At 40.9% G+C, this 20,456-nt stretch overlaps 1 protein-coding gene across 1 annotated transcript; it reads right to left on the reverse strand.

The window, feature by feature from the left end:
* Positions 1 to 74: 74 nt before the first annotated feature.
* Positions 75 to 20,353, reverse strand: LOC139539441 (hydroxylysine kinase-like). The gene is made up of 5 exons (XM_071342400.1): positions 20,235 to 20,353; positions 18,617 to 18,924; positions 3,992 to 4,134; positions 2,044 to 2,224; positions 75 to 1,545 (listed from the first exon to the last, which is right to left on the reverse strand). Exons 2-5 carry the CDS (start codon positions 18,918 to 18,920, stop codon positions 1,103 to 1,105), a joined length of 1,071 nt encoding a protein of 356 aa, XP_071198501.1. The 5' UTR covers positions 18,921 to 18,924; positions 20,235 to 20,353; the 3' UTR covers positions 75 to 1,102.
* Between the last annotated feature and the right edge of the window lie 103 nt (positions 20,354 to 20,456).

The following is a 20,456-nucleotide window of genomic DNA, read 5'->3' on the forward strand; positions in this document are numbered from 1 at the left end:
TAATTTCAGACATGCCTGTATATCCCCACTGCTTCATTGATTGATATCCAGTTTCAGAAAATAAACTTTGAAAGTTTCTCTCATTTCACAGATTTTTAGGTTTATTATGCAATGAATTAGATTAATTTCTTACAAAATATGATTTTAACAAACGATCATGGTACATCAATTACTTCTTCTTACACAGGCACTTCAGTTAAATGTAGGTCATAGCTGCTGAATTGCATTTTTTTTTTTAAATGAGTTACACTTTAATTGTAGTGAGCCCTAAAAATGGAATGATGAAATTGACAGGACACTGGATTGTGGACACTGCAACAGCTGATTCAGAGTAACTTGTTGCTATGCATAAGCACCTCAAATCATCTGACCTACTCATTTGAATAATCATCTGACCTACTCATTTGAATAAGCATCTGACCTACTCATTTGAATAATCTGACCTACTCATTTGAATAATCATATGGCCTTCATCCCGACAGACATTATCCACATGCCGTTTAGAGGAGCACAAATCACCAATAAAAAGCAGTCATGGTTCCGTGCTGTTTTTGTTTTTTTTAACTCGTAAATCAAAGCTTTGGGAGTGTTAAGAGATTACTTAATGCATGTGAAACTGAGTTACCACAGACCAGAGAAAATCTAGACTTCTCTCAACTGGATGGGTTCAGACAAATTTGAGACTGACCAAGATTCTAAACAGTTTTAGAACAGGATTTGGGTCAGATTTTACTCAGGTCACACTGCCAGACTGATAGAATCCAGTTAATAAGTTTAAATGAGTTTACATTTTTATCAGATGGTCTGTCTGCTAAAAAGGTAGACTCAGCAATATGACATTGTCATGCAGAATAGGATGACAACCAACTATTAGCTCGAGGCACGCCACACGTTTTAATGATTTCATATTGCTGAGTGTACCTTTTAAATACTTTTTAAAAAGGTGCACCTGCAGACTCCACATGGATTCAAAATCATTGGATTGGTGAAAGCACTGGCTGAAGGGGAAAGAATCAGGACACAGCCTATGAAAAGTGGTCCCTGAAATATCCTTCAAGAGAGACTGCTTCCCTTAAACCTCTTGGGCTTGAGGACCATTGGGTCACTCTTTGCCAGGACACTGGGCGGCATTCTGAAACCACCTCCTCTCCACCGCCTCCTTGCCCAGTTCCCAAAGTCGGCAAAGATGGCGGATGCCCGTCTTGGTGGTGATCATGAGGTAATCTTTGTTCTCCGGCTGCTGCACCACAGTGTGGCGGGCCACAACCAGGGACTGACAGAAGCGACAGAGCACCAGCAGGTAGAGGGCGTCCCTCTCGGCTTCGTTGAGGGGAATAACACTCTCCCAGCCGGCTAGCACGTCTCGTCCCACATCCAGAGGTGTGGGGTTCTCGATCATCATGTACATGATGGTGATGGCCAGCTCGAACACGTAGTAGCCACTGCTCATGTCCCCAAAGTCCAGGATGCCAGAGATTTTGTAGGAGGTTGAATCGTCTGGTTGTACTAAGATGTTGTGGTCATTGAAGTCCCCATGGTTGATGCCTACATAGAGACAAATGCACGTTTACTTGACATATCAAATATTCACGCGCAATAGTACCAGACGTCTGCTCAAATAGTAATTCAAATCGTTCCAATGTTTTGAGCGTTTGTGTGAGTCTACCTAGAGTACCAAATGGGCGTGGTTTGCACTTTGGTGGCCTATTCCATTGCACTGAGTAAACTCAATAATGCCCAGTGAAAGTCTGAAAAAGAAAACCAATACTATTTGACCCCAGGTCTGATTTCACCGCTCAGTTATAAACCATTACATTTCTCCACCTGTATCAGTACCTGACCTGTCAATCATTACAACAGACTGGTTACATTGTTAAAATTAAGGTCATATTCATTGTGGCATGCAATGGAAAACAAACAAAAAATGTCCCTCTCTTGATGAACTAGTCCACGCTATAGTCCTTCCCTGTTCCAGTCCGTTTACTTCCATTTGAACCAGGTCTATCAAAAGAGACAGAACAGCTGGTGAAGGGAGAGACTCACACTTGCGGAAGGAGCCGAGTTTGGGCTGAATACAAGTCTTGTATTGTTGGATGACTGACTTGACCACGTGCTGTACAGGATCCCCGTCCATTAGATGGAGGTATGGCTCCAGAAGAGGGATGTTGGACAGACTCCAGATGAACTTCTCCCTCTGTAGTACATGGAGTTGAGGATGCTCCATCTATGAAAACACTCATCAACCAGGAACTGAGTTAACTATTGTCGATCAGATTATTTTCAGACTTTTTAAATTTTTTTAAACATGCCGTTGTACAACTATGAGCAATTGTGTATTATGTTTTTTAATTAACACTGAAATATTTGTTTGCCAATCAATCGTTATATATAAATCAAAAGTCCTTGAAATCATCTGATCACGCATAGCAGTGGGTCATAGAGCATGCAAGGAAATGGGGGTAAAATCATGACAGTATTTTGTTAGGTCGACATTTAGAGGTGCGTTCAATGCTCACATACATTCAAAGACTGAAACAATCCAGCATATAAAAAAATAAAAACTTCAGTATTACTCTATGTCCAATCCATTATGACTATTTCAAATTTACAGAACCCATTTTGTTGCTCTCTATATACAAGAAATGTATTCACTAACACAGAATAAGCATCAGCCTCCTAGAATAATATGTATTTGTGATGGTTTTTCCAACAGCTTACAAAAACGCTGCTAATTTTGTTTGCCCTGCGCCAAACCTAACAAACATTAAAAAAAGATAACTTTACTGGCTTCATTCTTTACTTGAAATGGGAATATGATACTGAATGAATGATACCTTTTATGAGTGTCGCAGTGTTATGAAATGGTTTCATATCAATTCCTTTTGCATACCCCATTCAAGTAGTTCTGTCATGAAAAAAGGGGTATTTTATTTCCTCATGAATGATACTGAATAAATGTGATATAAAAAGGTTTTATGAATGATACTACAATACTCATAAAGGGGGTCATGCAGTGTTCCATAAATATCGGGAGGTGGGAGCAAAAAAGTGACCTGGTGGTCTCTGAGGTACCGGAATGCATGAAAAATAAAATCATTTTTATAAGAAATGCATGTAATGCCATCTTTGCATTCGCGTCGTCGCACTTAGACGTTGCACACACGGGGAACAATTTTAGTAGCCTAGGGTCTGAAAAAGATGTGGCCTTATATAAAAACATTTCATGCATCATTTTACATGAGTGGAGACTAGCAGAATCTTTTTTTAAACACTGCACAAATGATCGAAATGACAGGCTATTAAAACTGAGATCAATAAAAACGACCTTGTCCTGAATCCATCAATAGCCTAGGCCTGTGGAGAGACATATTGTACAGTACGCAGAGACAATTATAGTCCCAAAAAAGCTTTCCAGTTTCAACCATTTATGCACAGCTCACTCACCAGCAGTGGCCTCTCTCGTACCAAAAGCCTTTCGTTTAACTTTGTTTTTACTTTTACTTTGTAAAACAATACTGTTCGCGCTATAGGCCTATTTGGAAGTTGATACAATATATGTCGTATCCTACAGCTAACAGATTAGAGGTCTTCTCTTTTCAGCAAAAGCCATTTGCTTTCCAACCTGCGTTTGCATTTGAAATATTTCAAAAAGGCTTGTTTTGTCTGCACGCTGTTCACTGACAGACTGGCCGCACGTTCCCGACCGTAGGATATGAATTGTTTGGGCTACACACTGGACTACAGGTGCGCTCGTCTCTCTCTCACCACAGCAACATATGGTTTGTGCAACATTGTAGCCTAAGGCCAGACATTGCAAACAGTGAAAATATTTTGACGTCACGGGACATCATTTAATGAAGGTGTTAAGAATGTCTTACCCAGTTCAAGTTAAAATGTTGCCAATCGAACTGTATGCACTTTAAATAAAAACATTTGCAAACATTAGCCTACTTGAACACACCTCAGGCAGACTAATTTAAGATAATCATACTTCCTGCAGGACTGCGTCCATCTTGGCGGCCATTTTGCCAGCTTCATACAGGATCTGTGGAGAGCAGGGCACTTTGGCGATGGTGGTCCCCGGTAAATAGGTCAGCAGTCTCACCAGGTACTTCTGCCTGCCAAAGCCACAGTCTACCGGAAGAAAAAAAAAATGTAATTGGAAGTGATCTGCAGCCCTCTGGGGGTAATTGGAATGTAAGCTCATCCTGTTTCACCACCTCCTTGTCAACAAAGATCAAACTCTGCCAAGCATCTAGAGGCAATGTAGATAAAAATCAGCTCCGACTCCGTTACCTAACGTTAACCTAGCCAGAGGTAGTTAATACTCAGACTCCTCAACATTAAAATGCAGTGCAACTGGTATGATTTCAGTTTGACCTCTTATTGAAGGTTTCCCTAGGTCTGATCCTCTAGTGCCGCAGTATTGAAGGTTTCCCCAAGTCTGATCCTCTAGTGCTGCAGTATTGAAGGTTTCCCCAGGTCTGATTCTCTAGTGCTGCAGTATTGAAGGTTTCCCCAGGTCTGATCCTCTAGTGCTGCAGTATTGAAGGTTTCCCCAGGTCTGATCCTCTAGTGCAGCAGTATTGAAGGTTTCCCCAGGTCTGATCCTCTAGTGCTGCAGTATTGAAGGTTTCCCCAGGTCTGATCCTCTAGTGCTGCAGTATTGAAGGTTTCCCCAAGTCTGATCCTCTAGTGCTGCAGTATTGAAGGTTTCCCCAGGTCTGATCCTCTAGTGCAGCAGTATTGAAGGTTTCCCCAGGTCTGATCCTCTAGTGCTGCAGTATTGAAGGTTTCCCCAGGTCTGATCCTCTAGTGCTGCAGTATTGAAGGTTTCCCCAAGTCTGATCCTCTAGTGCTGCAGTATTGAAGGTTTCCCCAGGTCTGATCCTCTAGTGCTGCAGTATTGAAGGTTTCCCCAGGTCTGATCCTCTAGTGCTGCAGTATTGAAGGTTTCCCCAAGTCTGATCCTCTAGTGCTGCAGTATTGAAGGTTTCCCCAGGTCTGATCCTCTAGTGCTGCAGTATTGAAGGTTTCCCCAGGTCTGATCCTCTAGTGCTGCAGTATTGAAGGTTTCCCCAGGTCTGATCCTCTAGTGCTGCAGTATTGAAGGTTTCCCCAAGTCTGATCCTCTAGTGCTGCAGTATTATTATTCATATTTCCAGAAACTGAATGTAACTTTTACACCAGGCGAAACAAACTCAATTGCTGGACGGCCAAGTGTCTGTATGCAAGTTCACACTCCTCCTTTATACTTGAAAGATCAATTAAGGTCACTGATTAGTTATGAACTGCCCTAACCTGGTTGTCTGGGTCTTAAATTGGACAAATTGACAGGATATAAAGCAGACACGATTACAAGCATCCTCATAACATGATGCAGCCACCACTATGCTTGAAAATATGGAGTGGTACTCAGTAATGTGTTGTATTTGCCACAAACACTTTGAATTCAGGACAAAAAATAAATTGTTCTGCCACATTTCTTGCAGTATTACTTTAGTGCCTTGTTGCAAACAGGATTCATGTTTTGTAAAACTGGTATTCTCTACAGGCTTCCTTCTCACCCCTATGTCATTTAGGTTAGTATTGTGGAATAACTACAATGTTGATCCATCCTCAGTTGTCTCCTGTCACAGACATTAAACTCAGTAACTGTTTTAAAGTCGGCATTGGCCTCATGGTGAAATCCCTGAGCGGTTTCCTTCCTCTCCGGCAACTGAGTTAGGAAGGACGCGTGCATCTTTGTAGTGACTGGGTGTATTGATACACCCTGCAAAGTGTAAGTGTAATAATGGCACCATGCTCAAAGGGATGTGTAATGTCTACTTTAAAAATATAAAAAACATAGGTGCCCTTCTTTGCGAGGCATTGAAAAACCTCCCTGGTCTTTGTGTTTGAAATTCACTGCTCGACTATGGGACTTTAAACATAATTTTTATGTGTGGGGTACAGAGATGAGGTAGTCGTTTCAAAATCATGTTAAAAACTATTGCACACAGAGTGAGTCCACGCAAACTACGTGACTTCTTAGGCACATTTTCACTCAACTTATTTTGCTTGCCATAACAAACGTGTTGAATATTTAAAATGACTCAAGAGATTTCAGCTTTTCATTAATTAGTAAACATTTCGAAAAACATTATTCTAATTTGATGGGGTATTGTGTGTTGGCTAGTGACAAAAAAATATCAATGTAATCAATTTTAAATTCAGGCTGTAAAAACAAATTGTGGAAAAAGTCAAGGGGTGTGAATACATTTAGAATGCAATTTATACAGTACCAGTCAAAAGTTTGGACACACCTACTCGTTCAAGGGTTTTTCTTTAGTTTTACTCTTTTCAACATTGTAAAATAATAAAAAGACATCAAAACTATTGTTGGAATCAGCTAAACTTTGAACATTGAGATATTAAATAAATGATAGGAAAGAAGCATAGAATCAGAGGAGTAAAAGAGACTGGGTTTTATGTCAGAAGTTAAGGGTTCTCTGAAGAAAGACAGAAGGCTTTGGAATGTGTTGGGTGGACGAGAGGAGAGCAACGTGTTGATATAGGGAAGACAGATGGACACCTGTGGATTAGGTGAAGGAGGGGTTGAGGTCAGGAGGTGAGGACAGATTCCCTTGAGTAATAAGGGTTTGGTATCCTGTTACCCTTTTCCTGTTGAACCATAAGATGTAAGGATTGGAGAGGAGGAGTGTCTTAAGTGGGACATATATAATAACTGTGATGGTGAGAAATGTTTTGCTGTATGTTTTGCTGACCTTTGGGAAGAATTAAAACTTGGTTAAAGCTTCTCTAGCGTCCGTGAGTTATTTACTCGGAAATATAAGAACCTAACAGATGGTGAGCTTGCCAGGAGTTCACCACGACTTGTAGTCAAAACAAAGAGTCCAGATGAGTGGAGCAGAGCTGGCAACAGACAAGGTGGGCTACTTCCTATATCTGTTTCCACTCATTTTGACATCTGGGGAGATGAGAATCTTTGGCTGAACTAATTATGGGATACAGACCTGGAGAGCCTGAGTTTAACTCTATAGGCCCATTGTGTAACGACCAGTCGTAGCTTTATAGTAAATGGTAAGGCCCGGAAGGTAAACTCATACAGGCTGGTACCTGTAGGGTAAGTCCTAGGGTGTAACTCCCTAGTAGGTTGGTTCCTGCTAGTACTATAAAGTCAATAGTAAATCCCAGTGGGTTAATACCTGTAATTACTATTAATATAGGGTGAGTCACGGAAAGTGAACCTGCGAAGGGTAAGTCCTAGGGGGTAAATCCGGCGGGGTTGGTTCTCTGCATAAACTATAACGGGGTGAGAGCCTAGTTGTAGTAGCCATAAAAGTGTGAATGGGAGGTTAGTTGTGTTCCCTGTTGGGGTGGTGAACCATGGCAGATGAGGAAATAGGAAGACAAGTGTGAATAATTTTGGTGATGTGTTATCAATAATAGGGATATTGGAGGATACGGCACTAAGCCGTTAAGAAATCCGTATTCTCCAGTAATAAATACGCAGACGCTATGGTATCGGTTCTAATACAAGGTATTAAGTGCCGTGATCAATTAATTATTATCCGGGGAAGTGTGTAGTGCTATCTTAGAAAATAGTTAATAGAAGGTGTGTATTATAGACGGGAGTGTTTTGGGAATAATAACTATTGATATGACGACAAACAGACCCGTTTCTCCCTGTAAAATAGAGCTAGCTGAGTTTAATAAAGCCATGGAGGCGCTAAAAGAAGCATTCTACCAATTCGGCTGGAATATGGGAAGAATTTAGCATATTAGATCAAATTGAACATTTTCCTGCTGACAGTGAATTCAAATCAAATAAAGAATACAGGGAGGGAACTATGACTCGGCATAAAAACATAAAACCAGAATCAAAAGCTCAATATATACCAGTGTTTTGATGTCAGCATTCCAACAGCAGCAAATGCATAACGATAAACCCAGAATGAATAACACCAGTACACTACTACAGAAGGACTGGGAACAGGAGTGTATTGATAGAATTTGCACTTCTGCTTTGATGACGGGGTTGAGCCCTGTGATCAAACAAAACTGTAATTGCGGGGCTAGTAGATTTAACTCAAGACGATGTTTTGAGAGTGGAATATGACTCCGCTCACCTCGCAGACGTGCGAGGGGTTAATAGGGCCAGAGAAATCACCAACTATAGTTTCAATGGCAGAGATAAGACTAAGAAACGTAGCGAAAAAAACGTCAAAGCGTAAGTAGATAGTCCCATATCTAAAAAGGGGGAGCTATCGGGCATTGGAAGAATGAGTGTAAGGTGATACTGGAACTTAGTGCATTAGCAGGAAATGCAGCTATACAAGAGTTTGCATCTTTTTCAAAAGAGCAACTAGTCATTTTGAGATTAGCAAGAATGGAACTGTCACCTAGTGGTGTATAGTCTCTGTTCGCTGGATAAGTGGTTCATAGGGATTACAGTTTCTATGTGATGGAGGACGTATGAGATCACGTTTTACCTAACTTTTAGTAGAGTACCGATGGGATTTACGAAAAGTCCGACTTGGTACCATTTTTGCATTGAAACAATCGTTAAAAGGGTGTCAATGGTAGGTTCCGTGTTGGTACGATACGTGGATGATTTGTTATTAGCGTCAAAAGACGAAGAAACTCATATGCGAGACCGCACCACATTGGTAGACAATTTGGCGGAACAGGGTCATAAAGAATCGTAGGACGACACACAACTAGCAAAGCAAGAGGTAACATATTTTGGGGTTTTGATTTCTAAGAGCAAGATACACATTACCCGGGATCGGGTAGAAACAATTTGTTCTTTGGCACGGCCAAACACTCTTCGCCCGCTCAGGAAAATTTTAGGAGTTTTCAATTTTGTTAGACATTTTATTTTGTCATTCTCTGAAATTGCCGAGACACGTATAGAGTTGACGGAAGGGGGGGGGGGGGGGGGGGAAATAGAGTGGAATCAAGAGTGTGAGGAAGCATTTGTCGAGTTAAAGAAGCAATTGTGTCAAGTGCCAGCATTTGGTATTGCAAAACCTAAAATTATCTTTAAAGAACATGTCGTTCATGAACAGGAAAAACATTGTAGTGCGATGGTTACGCAAAATATTAGTAGAGGCAAGAGGAATGCCACCGTGCCTTAAGGCGGTACAGGCGACAGAAATGGTGTTGCATAACACGTCTTCCATTACAATGGGTCAAAAAGTAGATTTGTAAGTTACACACACAGTAAGCAACCGTAGTGGACAGCACCAAAGCACAACATGTTACTAGTGCAAGATGGACAAACTGGGAGTTAACATTAAATGGGGAAAATGTACAATTTCATAAGATTGGTGCATCCTGCGTCGTTAATGCTGTTGCTTGGGGAGGGTGAATCTCATGTGACCCAGATCAGATTACTCCGAAACCCAGGCCTGATTTGCAAGAGACAGCATTGGAATCGGGAAAAGTATTGTATACAGGATGGCTCTAGTTACATGAACACAGAAGGGAATAGAGTAACGGGGTACGCTGTGTGTGGTATGCATTTGGAGTAGTTCATGATTTCGGTACATTGTGGTCTCAACGGGGCATGTTAACAGCGACAGGAACACCAATTTTAAAAAATGGTCTGGAGGTAGAGGCATTATTAGAAGCATGTCAGTTACCCAGTAAATTAACAGTGGTGAAATGTGAAGCTCATACTAGTCATACAGATTAAAAAATCAATAAAAAGCCATAGGTAATCGTAAAGCAGACGAAATGGCTAAGGCGGTTGCCTTGGTGAGTGAAAGTGTTAGAAAACCACAAATATTGCGGAGACCTTACGAGGCGAAATTGGCAAAATTTGCCACAGGAAAACGTATTTTGGGTTGAAGATTCTAGGCGAAATGCCAGGGGAATGGATTCTAAAGGTAACACATTTAAATATGGCCAAACACTCCTTGCAAACTCAGAAGGCCTTAGGGTTTGTTTAAATCACTAGACATTTTAACTTCACTAGGGTAGGGGGGCAGCATTAGGAATTTTGGATGAAAAGCGTGCCCAAATTAAACTGCCTGCTACTCAGGCCCAGAAGCTAGGATATGCATCGAATTAGTAGATTTGGATAGAAAACTCTAAAGTTTCCAAAACTGTTAAAATAATGTCTGTGAGTATAACAAAACTGATATGGCAGGCGAAAACCCGAGGAAAATCCAACCAGGAAGTACTATTATTTTGAAAGGCTGTTTTGAAATTGAAAGCCTATTCACCATACAAAGACTTAGGACACAGTTCACGATATCTTTGGCTCCCTCTACATGTGGCCAGTCTTTCGGCATTGTTTCAGGCTTTTACTCTGAAAAATTAGGCAGATACAGCACTTTCAATCAGTGGCCAGTGGAAATTTCCATTCATCAGCCATGGGCCTGATCGGGAACGCGCCTTTCTTGTTTCTCCTTTCCTATTGACGAAGCTTTTGTCCGGTAGAAATATTATTGATTATTTCTGACAAAAACAACCGGAGGATTGATTTTAAACATTGTTTGGCATGTTTCTACTAACTTTTATTGTACTTTAAAACTTTTCATCTGGACTTAGTGCACAGCCTTAAAGCATTCGGATTACTGGACAAAACGCAAACAAAAAAGGAGGTATTTGGTCATAAAGAGGGACATTATCAAACATTTATTGTCTAACATGGAGACCTGGGAGTGCCACCAGATGAAGATCATCAAAGGTAAGTGATTAATTTTAAATGCTATTTCTGACTTTTGTGACACTCTCTTTGGCTGGAAAATGGCTGTATGAGTTTCTGGGCTAGGTGCTGACCTAACAATCGCATGGTGTGCTTTCTCCGTAAAGCCTTTTTGAAATCTGACAGCGGTTGCATTAAGGAGAAATGTATATTTATTAATATGTTTAAAACTTGTATCGCTTATCAATGTTTGATGAGTATTTCTGTAATCTGATGTGGCTCTCTGCACTTTCAGATGTTTGAGACAATGCAAACAGATTGAGATAAATATGAATTTTATCGGACAAAACATACATGTATTGTGTAACATGAAGTCCTATAAGTGCCATCTGATGAAGATCAAAGGTTAGTGATTCATTTTATCTCTATTTCTGACTTGTGACACTCTTTGGCTGGAAAAATGGCTGTATGGTTTTCTGTGACTAGATGCTGACCTAACAATCGCATGGTGTGCTTTCGCAGTAAAGCATTTTTGAAATCAGACACTGTGGTTGGATTTACAAGAAGTTTATCTTTAAAATGGTGGATAATACTTGTATGTTTGAGGAATTTTAATTATGGGATTTCTGTTGTTTTGAATTTGGCGCCCTGCAATTTCACTGGCTGTTGTCGAGGTGGGACGCCAGAGAGGTTAAGTTGTTTTATTTTTTTTTAATACATGTACGTTTTATGTCGTCTTATTCTGGAATGGACGAAAGAGGGGGTCACGAGGATTTAGAATAGGGGTTACCAAACCTAAAAATGAACTTTACATTTTTTTATGTGGTGCGGTGGTTATGGAGAACCACATGAGGAAAAGGAGACCAGTGAATCGTTAGACTCGGTGGAGAGACACTGTCGCCGTGTTGTGGGATTTACTGGATGGGGTCTTTTCAATGCAGTTAAATTGGGTCTGCAGTAGGATGAAATATTTTGAAGAGGGATTTAAATGGTTTCCGAAAGACAGGGAAAGAAAGGGAGAGGGAACATTTTAATGGTGTCTAAAGCCCTGTATACAAAAAAAATCCTAATGAGAAATTATCAATCTCACTACAAATTAACAGAACAGGGGGATTTAATTATAAAATTAATGAGAATCACCATTCTCTATCCAAATTGTACCATTAGTTTAGGAGATTATTTTTTCCGTAGGGAGTTATAAAGAGTTGTAAATCTAAATTGATTAGTTATTCTAATTTATTTATTTTTGATTTAACGTTGTTTTTTTTAAATCACGAGTGAAAGTGGAAAATGACTAGTTCCCTGAGGTCCTGGTCTTTGGGGTACTCGTACAGTGGTACTGTGTTCAGGCTGCATATAGAAAGGAAAATATTTTAAGGGATGACAGTTACTTCAAATGGATTGTGATATATGTATTGCTGATTTCATGTGTTTTGATACAAACGTCACCAGATTGGGATCCTGGAGTGGGAAATCTGCGAGGGGTTAGGGTGCTAACTTCATGATCTGGTAACTCTTCCAAGAGGTCGCCAGTAGAATAAGGGAGTATGGACTAATTTAGAAAATGGTTTTAGCAGTAACAGTATGTTATGTTTTTTGACATTTGTCTTAGAGATGTTATTAAGAAAAGGTTAATGTCATAATTCGTTATATAGTCAATGTTTGTCTAGTTTCCTGAAACAAATGTAATGAACTTAACTGTTGTTATGATCTGTGCTTTTTTGAGGTTATCATGGAGGGTGACGTCAGATCGTGTCTTCATGTATGGTAGGAATAATTTGACCATAGACAGTGTGTGTAAACCTCAAAACCCTCCCTAACCGGCTGAAGAAAGAGCAACAAAGGCGTGCAATGAGAGACAGTGACTTTTATCACTCCTATCGGAGTCCGAGCCATAAACCAGGTGCTGAGAGTGCGTGTGGAGTGAGCGTGGAGAGAGAGAACAAGCTCAGGTGAGAGACTCGTGTACGTGGGAGAAACAGAGGTATCTACTAGGATTTTTTTTTTAAATTTTACAAATCGGGACATTATCAAGGGCCATGAAATGTGACAGGCAAAAGTTACATGAACCGTTGGGAAAATGAACTGTAAACTATATTTGAAGAAGAATGATAAGTGCCGGGTGAAGGAAAGCGGGGGTAGTGGTATACGCCCTGCTAACTATTTAGACTAAGAATGTATTGAGATTTTTCTTTATCAGGCCAGTCATGACAGGAAAACAGGGACTAAGGGGGCGGTATTGAGAAGTTATGACCGGCAATAAAAGGTTGTTTATAAATGTACGTTCTAACAGGGATGATCTGTACCAAGTTAATTACCTGGAATTTGAACTCTAGACTCAAAGTAAACACTGAGGTCAGTCATTATAAATTTGGGTTGGATATTTTATTAATATGTTTTAGTTGTGATTGGGATACAGCGAGAGAGAATTGCTAAAGCACGATGAGGGGTGGGGGGAGGTCGCTGATAACATTTATTTGGCCGAGAGTCTCCAGAAACGTATCTCCATGTGTCATCCTGAGGGGAGGTGGTTTGTGTGGGGGAAAATGGATGACAGCTTGGGACAACCATGAACCTTTTTAGTTTTTTTTACCCTGTAATCAGAGTTATGTTACATCGCATCAATGAGTGGTGCTAAGTTATTAAACATGTACTTTGTTTCTCTTTTCAAGTCAATATGTTAAGGTTTCATGAAACATGAGGGTGTTCATTGTTCCAGAGGGAATGCTGTATATTGACTAACTGGTTTGAGAATGTGTTAGTATGTTTATAACTGTAGCACATGCATTAGGAGTATAGTGTGTTATGGGTTAGATGTAGTGATAGAGGAGTATCATTCCCAGAGACTGTATCTTGTTACAGGAGATAGCTCATAGAAGAGGGAGGACAGCTAACTGTACACAATATGGGGATTTAGTTGAACATTACACATACCCAGATCATGGTGAGAGTAGAGGAGATAGTGGTGGCATTTCAGACACTATGGTAAACTTTCAGGACACCTGTGACTCAGTTTTGTTAGGTTGGATATTATTTTTCTCCAATTTCTAACAGCCGGTGAACATTTGACAGATTACATGCAGGAAGTATTCTCACGGCAGAGGCTCTGTAGGGACACTAACAGAAGGAGCCTGATGGGTCAGTAACAGAAGGAGCCTGATGGGTCAGTAACAGAAGGAGCCTGATGGGTCAGTAACAGAAGGAGCCTGATGGGTCAGTAACAGAAGGAGCCTGATGGGTCAGTAACAGAAGGAGCCTGATGGGTCAGTAACAGAAGGAGCCTGATGGGTCAGTAACAGAAGGAGCCTGATGGGTCAGTAACAGAAGGAGCCTGATGGGTCAGTAACAGAAGGAGCCTGATGGGACAGTAACAGAAGGAGCCTGATGGGACAGTAACAGAAGGAGCCTGATGGGACAGTAACAGAAGGAGCCGTAGGGTCAGTAACAGAAGGAGCCGTAGGGACAGTAACTGAAGGAGCCGTAGGGACAGTAACTGAAGGAGCCGTAGGGACAGTAACTGAAGGAGGTGTAGGGACAGTAACTGAAGGAGGTGTAGGGACAGTAACTGAAGGAGCTGTAGGGACAGTAACTGAAGGAGCAGTAGGGACAGTAACTGAAGGAGCTGTAGGGACAGTAACTGAAGGAGCTGTAGGGACAGTAACTGAAGGAGCCGTAGGGACAGTAACTGAAGGAGCCGTAGGGACAGTAACTGAAGGAGCTGTAGGGACAGTAACTGAAGGAGCTGTAGGGACAGTAACTGAAGGAGCTGTAGGGACAGTAACTGAAGGAGCTGTAGGGACAGTAACTGAAGGAGCCGTAGGGACAGTAACTGAAGGAGCCGTAGGGACAGTAACTGAAGGAGCCGTAGGGACAGTAACTGAAGGAGCCGTAGGGACAGTAACTGAAGGAGCCGTAGGGACAGTAACTGAAGGAGCCGTAGGGACAGTAACTGAAGGAGCAGTAGGGACAGTAACTGAAGGAGCAGTACTAGTAGCGTAGGATGCTATATTGATAGCATGGAACTGGACTACTACACAAATGAGGGGTATTGTGAGACTATAGTCATGGCCATGTTGGAAGGAGCAGTGGTTACTGTAGTAGCATTGTAGGGATATCAGGTTATGACGACTCATGTCACATGGATTTGGAACTGGTAACTGGGGGACTGATGCATGCGGTTATTCAAACATCACAAATTATGTTGTCAGGAAATGTCCCATGTGTTGCAGTGTGTAAATCCTCAGGGGAAAGCAGAGATATAACCAAGGGCACGGGCTGAATTCTGGAGATTGAGTGTTCATCAAGAGACACCAGGCGGGGATGTTGGGACCGCATTGGTATGGGACACACACTACTCTGTACAGTACTTGCAGCGGTAGAGATCATAATCTCTCCTTGGGGGGTGCATAGTTCTCACGTGAAGTGAGGTCCAGCTACATAATGGGTGAGTGAAGACACCATGACACAGGAAGCCTAGTGACAGAGCGAGTGACTGGATTTCACTGTAAGACATACAGATGGGTTGGGTCTGGGAACTACTATAAACATCATAGTTGGTTTGGGGTTTAGCTGCTTTATGGGTTAATGCATCATATGATAGAGGATAGAGGGGTAATTGTACTGTGAACAAAATGTTGAAGGTATTGGATGGAAAGCATATACAGTGCTGAGTTACGTCAAGAGGATGGAATGTGGATGAGGGATACGCACTTGCATATCAGGTGTTGTGCCTATCAGGTGAAATTGGAGGAGTGGGGAACAAAGTGAAAATGACATGACTTGGGAACACCTATCAGAACCTGGGGCCTAAAGGGGAAGACTGGGTGAAAGGATGAGGAAGCTTTAGAACTTTCATTTTTGTGGAACCCGGCAGGAAAGTATCCTGGAGGCATAGAGTCAGGTGAAAAGAGAGAGTGGGAATTGTCATGGTCTCAGCCTTTGGTTTTCATGCATATATAATTATGCATAGCTTATCACATCGTTAATACTGTTGTGGTTTGTGTGTCTTTTTGTTGCTTTCCAAGACTTGTGCCATCACTCTCTTAGGAACCAGAAGGGGAAAGTGGAGAAACTAAACGCTGCTCCATCTGCCATAGAACGAGACAGCAGATTCAGATGAAATAGCATTTTGTTATGTTATGATAGATGGAAATAAAAATGTGTGATCATAGTACAGAGGCCATAAGTCTCTGAATTTGTAAACCTTGCGGTGAATGTTTGTTCATTGTTTGTTGATTTGTTTAATTCATGTTTTATAACCATTTGTTAGTTTTTTCTTGTAAATTAATTTATTAGTAATTTCCAAGTTTATGTAAATTGAACATTAGGACGCTATTATTCAAGAAGGACTGTTGGAATCGGCTAAACTTTGAACATTGAGATATTAAATAAATGATAGGAAAGAAGCATAGAATCAGAGGAGTAAAAGAGACTGGGTTTTATGTCAGAAGTTAAGGGTTCTCTGAAGAAAGCCAGAAGGCTTTGGAATGTGTTGGGTGGATGAGAGGAGAGCAACGTGTTGATATAGGGAAGACAGATGGACACCTGTGGATTAGGTGAAGGAGGGGTTGAGGTCAGGAGGTGAGGACAGATTCCCTTGAGTAATAAGGGTTTGGTATCCTGTTACTCTTTACTGTTGAACCATAAGATGTAATGATTAGAGAGAAGGAGTGTCTTAACCTCTCTGGGGTAGGGGTCAGTATTTTACATTTTGACATCCGGATGAAAAGCGTGCCCAAAGTAAACTGCCTGTTACTCAGACCCAGAAGCTAGGATATGCAGATAATTGGTAGATTTGGATAGAAAACACTAAAGTTTCTAAAACTGTTACTCACAGACATAATTGTATTACAGAACTGATATGGCAGGCAAAACCCAGAGGACAAACCATCAACAAAAACATGTCCGCTTACCACTATTTTCAATGGCTAGTACTATAATTATAAGCCCAAGTCCTCCCAAATTGCAGTTCCTAGGGCTTCCACTAGATGTCAACAGTCTTTAGACAGAGTTTCAGGCTGTTTTTTGGAAAAAATTCCCAGAAATTGTAGTTTTTCTAGGTGGCTCCCATTTTGGCTGTAGTGTTTCCAAGCGCGTGGAGGAAAGCGAATTCTTTCTTATTTATCTCCGGTAATGCACATACTATTCTCAGTCTTAAATTGTATCGTTTATTTGCGTATTAGGATACCTAAGGTTTGATTATAAAACGTTGTTTGACTTGTTTGGAAAAGTTTATTAGTAACGTTTGGGATTCATTTTGTATGCATTTTGATGGAGGGAAACTGAGTGGATTATTGACTGAAGCGCGCCAGCTAAACTGAGTTTTTAATGGATATAAAGTAGGACATTATCGAACAAAAGGACCATTTCTGATGTAACTGGGACCTTTTGGAGTGCCAACAGAAGAAGATCAAAGGTAAGGCAATTTTTATATTGCTATTTCTGACTTGTGTGTCACACCTGCCTGGTTGAAATATGATTTTCATGTGTTTGTATGCGGGGTGCTGTCCTCAGATAATCGCATGGTTTGCTTTCGCCGTAAAGCCTTTTTGAAATCTGACACGGCGGCTCGATTAACAAGAAGTTAAGCTTTATTTTGATGTATAACACATATTTTCAAGAATGTTAAATATTTGAATTTAGTATTTTTGAATTTAGCGCTCGGCAATTTCACTGGATGTTAGCCAGGTGGGAGGCTACCATCCCACCTACCCTAGAAAGGTTAAGCAGAATACAGAGTTCCCCTGTCCAGTGTCTGTTCTTTTGACCATCTTAATCTTTTCATTGGTCAGTCTGAGATGTCTTTTTCTTTGCAACTCTGCCTAGAAGGCCAACATCCCGGAGTCGCCTCTTCACTGTTGATGTTGAGACTGGTGTTTTGCGGGTACTATTTAATGAAGCTGCCAGTTGAGGACTTGTGAGGCATCGGTTTCTCAAACTAGACACTCTAATGTACTTGTCCTCTTGCTCAGTTGTGCACCGGGGCCTCCCACTCCTTTCTATTCTGGTTAGAGACAGTTTGTGCTGTTCTGTGAAGGGAGTAGTACACAGCGTTGTACAAGATCTTCATGGCAATTTCTCACATGGAATAGCCTTCATTTCTCAGAACAAGAATAGACTGAGGAGTTTCAGAAGAAAGTACTTTGTTTCTGGCCATTTTGAGCCTGTATTCAAACCCACAAATGCTGATGCTCCAGATACTCAACTAGTCTAAAGGACAGTTTTATTGCTTCTTTAAAATCAGGACAACAGTTTTCAGCTGTGCTAATATAATTGCAAAAGGGTTTTCTAATCATCAATTATCCTTTTAAAATGATAAACTTGGATTAGCTAACACAACGTGCCATTGGAACACAGGAGTGATGGCTGCTGATAATGAGCCACTGTACGCCTATGTAGATCCTCCATTCAAAATCAGCCGTTTCCAGCTACAATAGTCATTTACAACATTAACAATGTCTACACTGTGTTTCTGATCAATTTGATGTCATTTGAAATGTGACAAAAAAAAATGCTTTTCTTTCAAAAACAAGGACATTTCTAAGTGACCCTAAAGTTTTGAATGGTAGTATACCACACACACACATTGTATATTGTATCAAAACAATTCTACTGATTTTGATATGGGCAATTCCATACAAGATTGGCCAAAATATTTTGATGTTTTGGATCTTCCTGAAATTAAATCCATAGAAAGGTCCTTTGGGTTTCAATGTATTTCATTTCAGGAAGATCCAAAACATTATAAATATCTTTGCGCCACTCCCGTATGGAATGCCCCTATAGGTGTCCATTTCTACTAAATAGATTGACTAAGTACCAGGGAGAAGAGAAAACCAGCAGACACTGATTTTTGTTAATAGGTCTTACATGCAATTAAACCATGATCATACAGTAACATCTGGTGATTCCCAGAGCATATCCCATGGCTCGGTCTCGTGTGAGCTTCATACATACCGATGTCCACCAGGCTCATGACTTGTCCTGAGGTGGCGGGGAGGACGGTCTGGGCAGGAAGCCCCCTCTCGTGCAGGAAGGTCATGGCGTGAGTCTGCAGCTCCAGCAGAGTGGGGTTCTGACTGTCCTCAGTGTTCATTACCTTCAGGACGTACTCGTCGTCCTCACTGACCACCAAGTGGAAGTTCTGGTCATCGTAGCTGGGCAGCGGGTGAATCTGGGATGGCGTCAAGCCAAAGAGCCTCTTCACTAGCTCAGACACCTGTAGATGGCTGAGGTTTGGTTTAGATTCCGCTAATGCCATTATGCTACAGAGAAGGAATGCAAAGAAAAAAGGTCACGATGGGGGAGTAATCATTAGTCCAAATTAGTTTAAAACGAGAGTTTCTATTGGACCAACTCAGGTAGGTCCCTCCCCGTTTCGTTCCATTTAATTTAGTTTAAGAAACGTTTTGGAACAGAATTGACGTAATGAATATGCCCATGAAAAATGCTTAGACTGAGAAATATATACACATTAATATACAACATAAAGCATCTCAAATGCAATTGCTATTGAAATAATCAATGTTGTTTACAAGTCACACTTTCTAATCTAAAACAACTAGCTAACTTTAGTCATTTTCTGGTCACACAAGCATTGTTAAATGTAAAGGACAATCCTAGCTATCAAGATAGTTGACATGCCAAGGCACAGTTGAGATATTTGAAAAGTTCAAGTACAGCCACATTTGCTTCGCTGCAACCCGAATCTAGAAACCTTCGACATTGCTATCAGAATTAAAAACAATACGGGAGAACTCGCTTTGTTGTCCGATTGTGTTCAGATCTGGCAGGGCTGCATTGTGTGCAGATTTCTTCTCAGTCTGGACGCAATCAGGCTACCGAAAACGCATACAGTGGGCAACGCCATCAGCACTCCTGCAGCAAGTGGCACATGTCTCCAGAAAACTCCTCGGTCCCAAAGAGGCACCTTTTCATTAGAACTTCGGATGAAATACGTTCCTAGCCTCATAAATGCTAGCCTTCTAGCGAATATTAAGAAAAGCGAAAAAAATTGTTGGTCTAGACTTATGCTAACCCATTTGCAATCCCTTTAGCGTTGCTTGCTAGCCACATAGGTCAGCTGGCTACTTAGCTACAGCCTTCAGTAGTTGTTGTGTTATCATATTTAGCCTATTCCACCGTTTGTAGAATGAATACTGGCACTTGAATATAGTGCGTGAATAGGGAATCCGGACACATTGACTCGTTCGTAATTCCATGTTCAGAACTATGATCAGAATATTAAAGCTACATGAACTGTCAAGTCTACACATGGCCAAGGTTGTATCGAAGCTAGGCCACATACTGTATGCTTCCATACAGTTGCTGTTGTGTGGCCATAAAAAAAAAGACAAAAACTTAAACGTAGCTATAATGTAAAGGGTTGTGGGACAATTAATAGGCTTAGCTACCTTTACTGTTTGCTAATAGTAATAATAATTAGTTAGCTAAAACACTGGTGATAAAAGTTAGGGTCGCATCTGTCAAAAATAAATTCACATGGCTGCACACTGGACAGCTTTACTTTCACACAACGCATTTGACTTCACATTGCCAAAGTTAAATCACTCACCTGCGAGCGCTGCAAATGTAGTTACAAATAATTAGAGCAGTAGCATGTAATTACATACTCTTCACAGAGGTGTGTACAGATTTGATTAACGCACTTTGTACACCCGTGACAGAACTATGACGTCACGTCAGACGCAAAAAAAAGTTGTTTAAGACCCACGGTATTTTGCAATGTTTGTTTTTTAAGGACACATTTATTAACTAGTCAGTCAAGTCAGTAAAC

The sequence above is a fragment of the Salvelinus alpinus genome, chromosome 15 (assembly GCF_045679555.1).
Source record: "Salvelinus alpinus chromosome 15, SLU_Salpinus.1, whole genome shotgun sequence".
NCBI lineage: Eukaryota > Metazoa > Chordata > Actinopteri > Salmoniformes > Salmonidae > Salvelinus > Salvelinus alpinus.

Bases quoted from the DNA above. Each gene is read 5' to 3' on its own strand.
- LOC139539441 (XM_071342400.1), bottom strand. From the start codon at position 18,920: ATGGCATTAGCGGAATCTAAACCAAACCTCAGCCATCTACAGGTGTCT. The intron at 4,135-18,616 runs GTATGTATGAAG...TTCTTCCGGTAG, and splicing joins CATGAGCCTGGTGGACATCG to ACTGTGGCTTTGGCAGGCAG. The intron at 2,225-3,991 runs GTATGATTATCT...GTGTTTTCATAG, and splicing joins TGGACGCAGTCCTGCAGGAA to ATGGAGCATCCTCAACTCCA.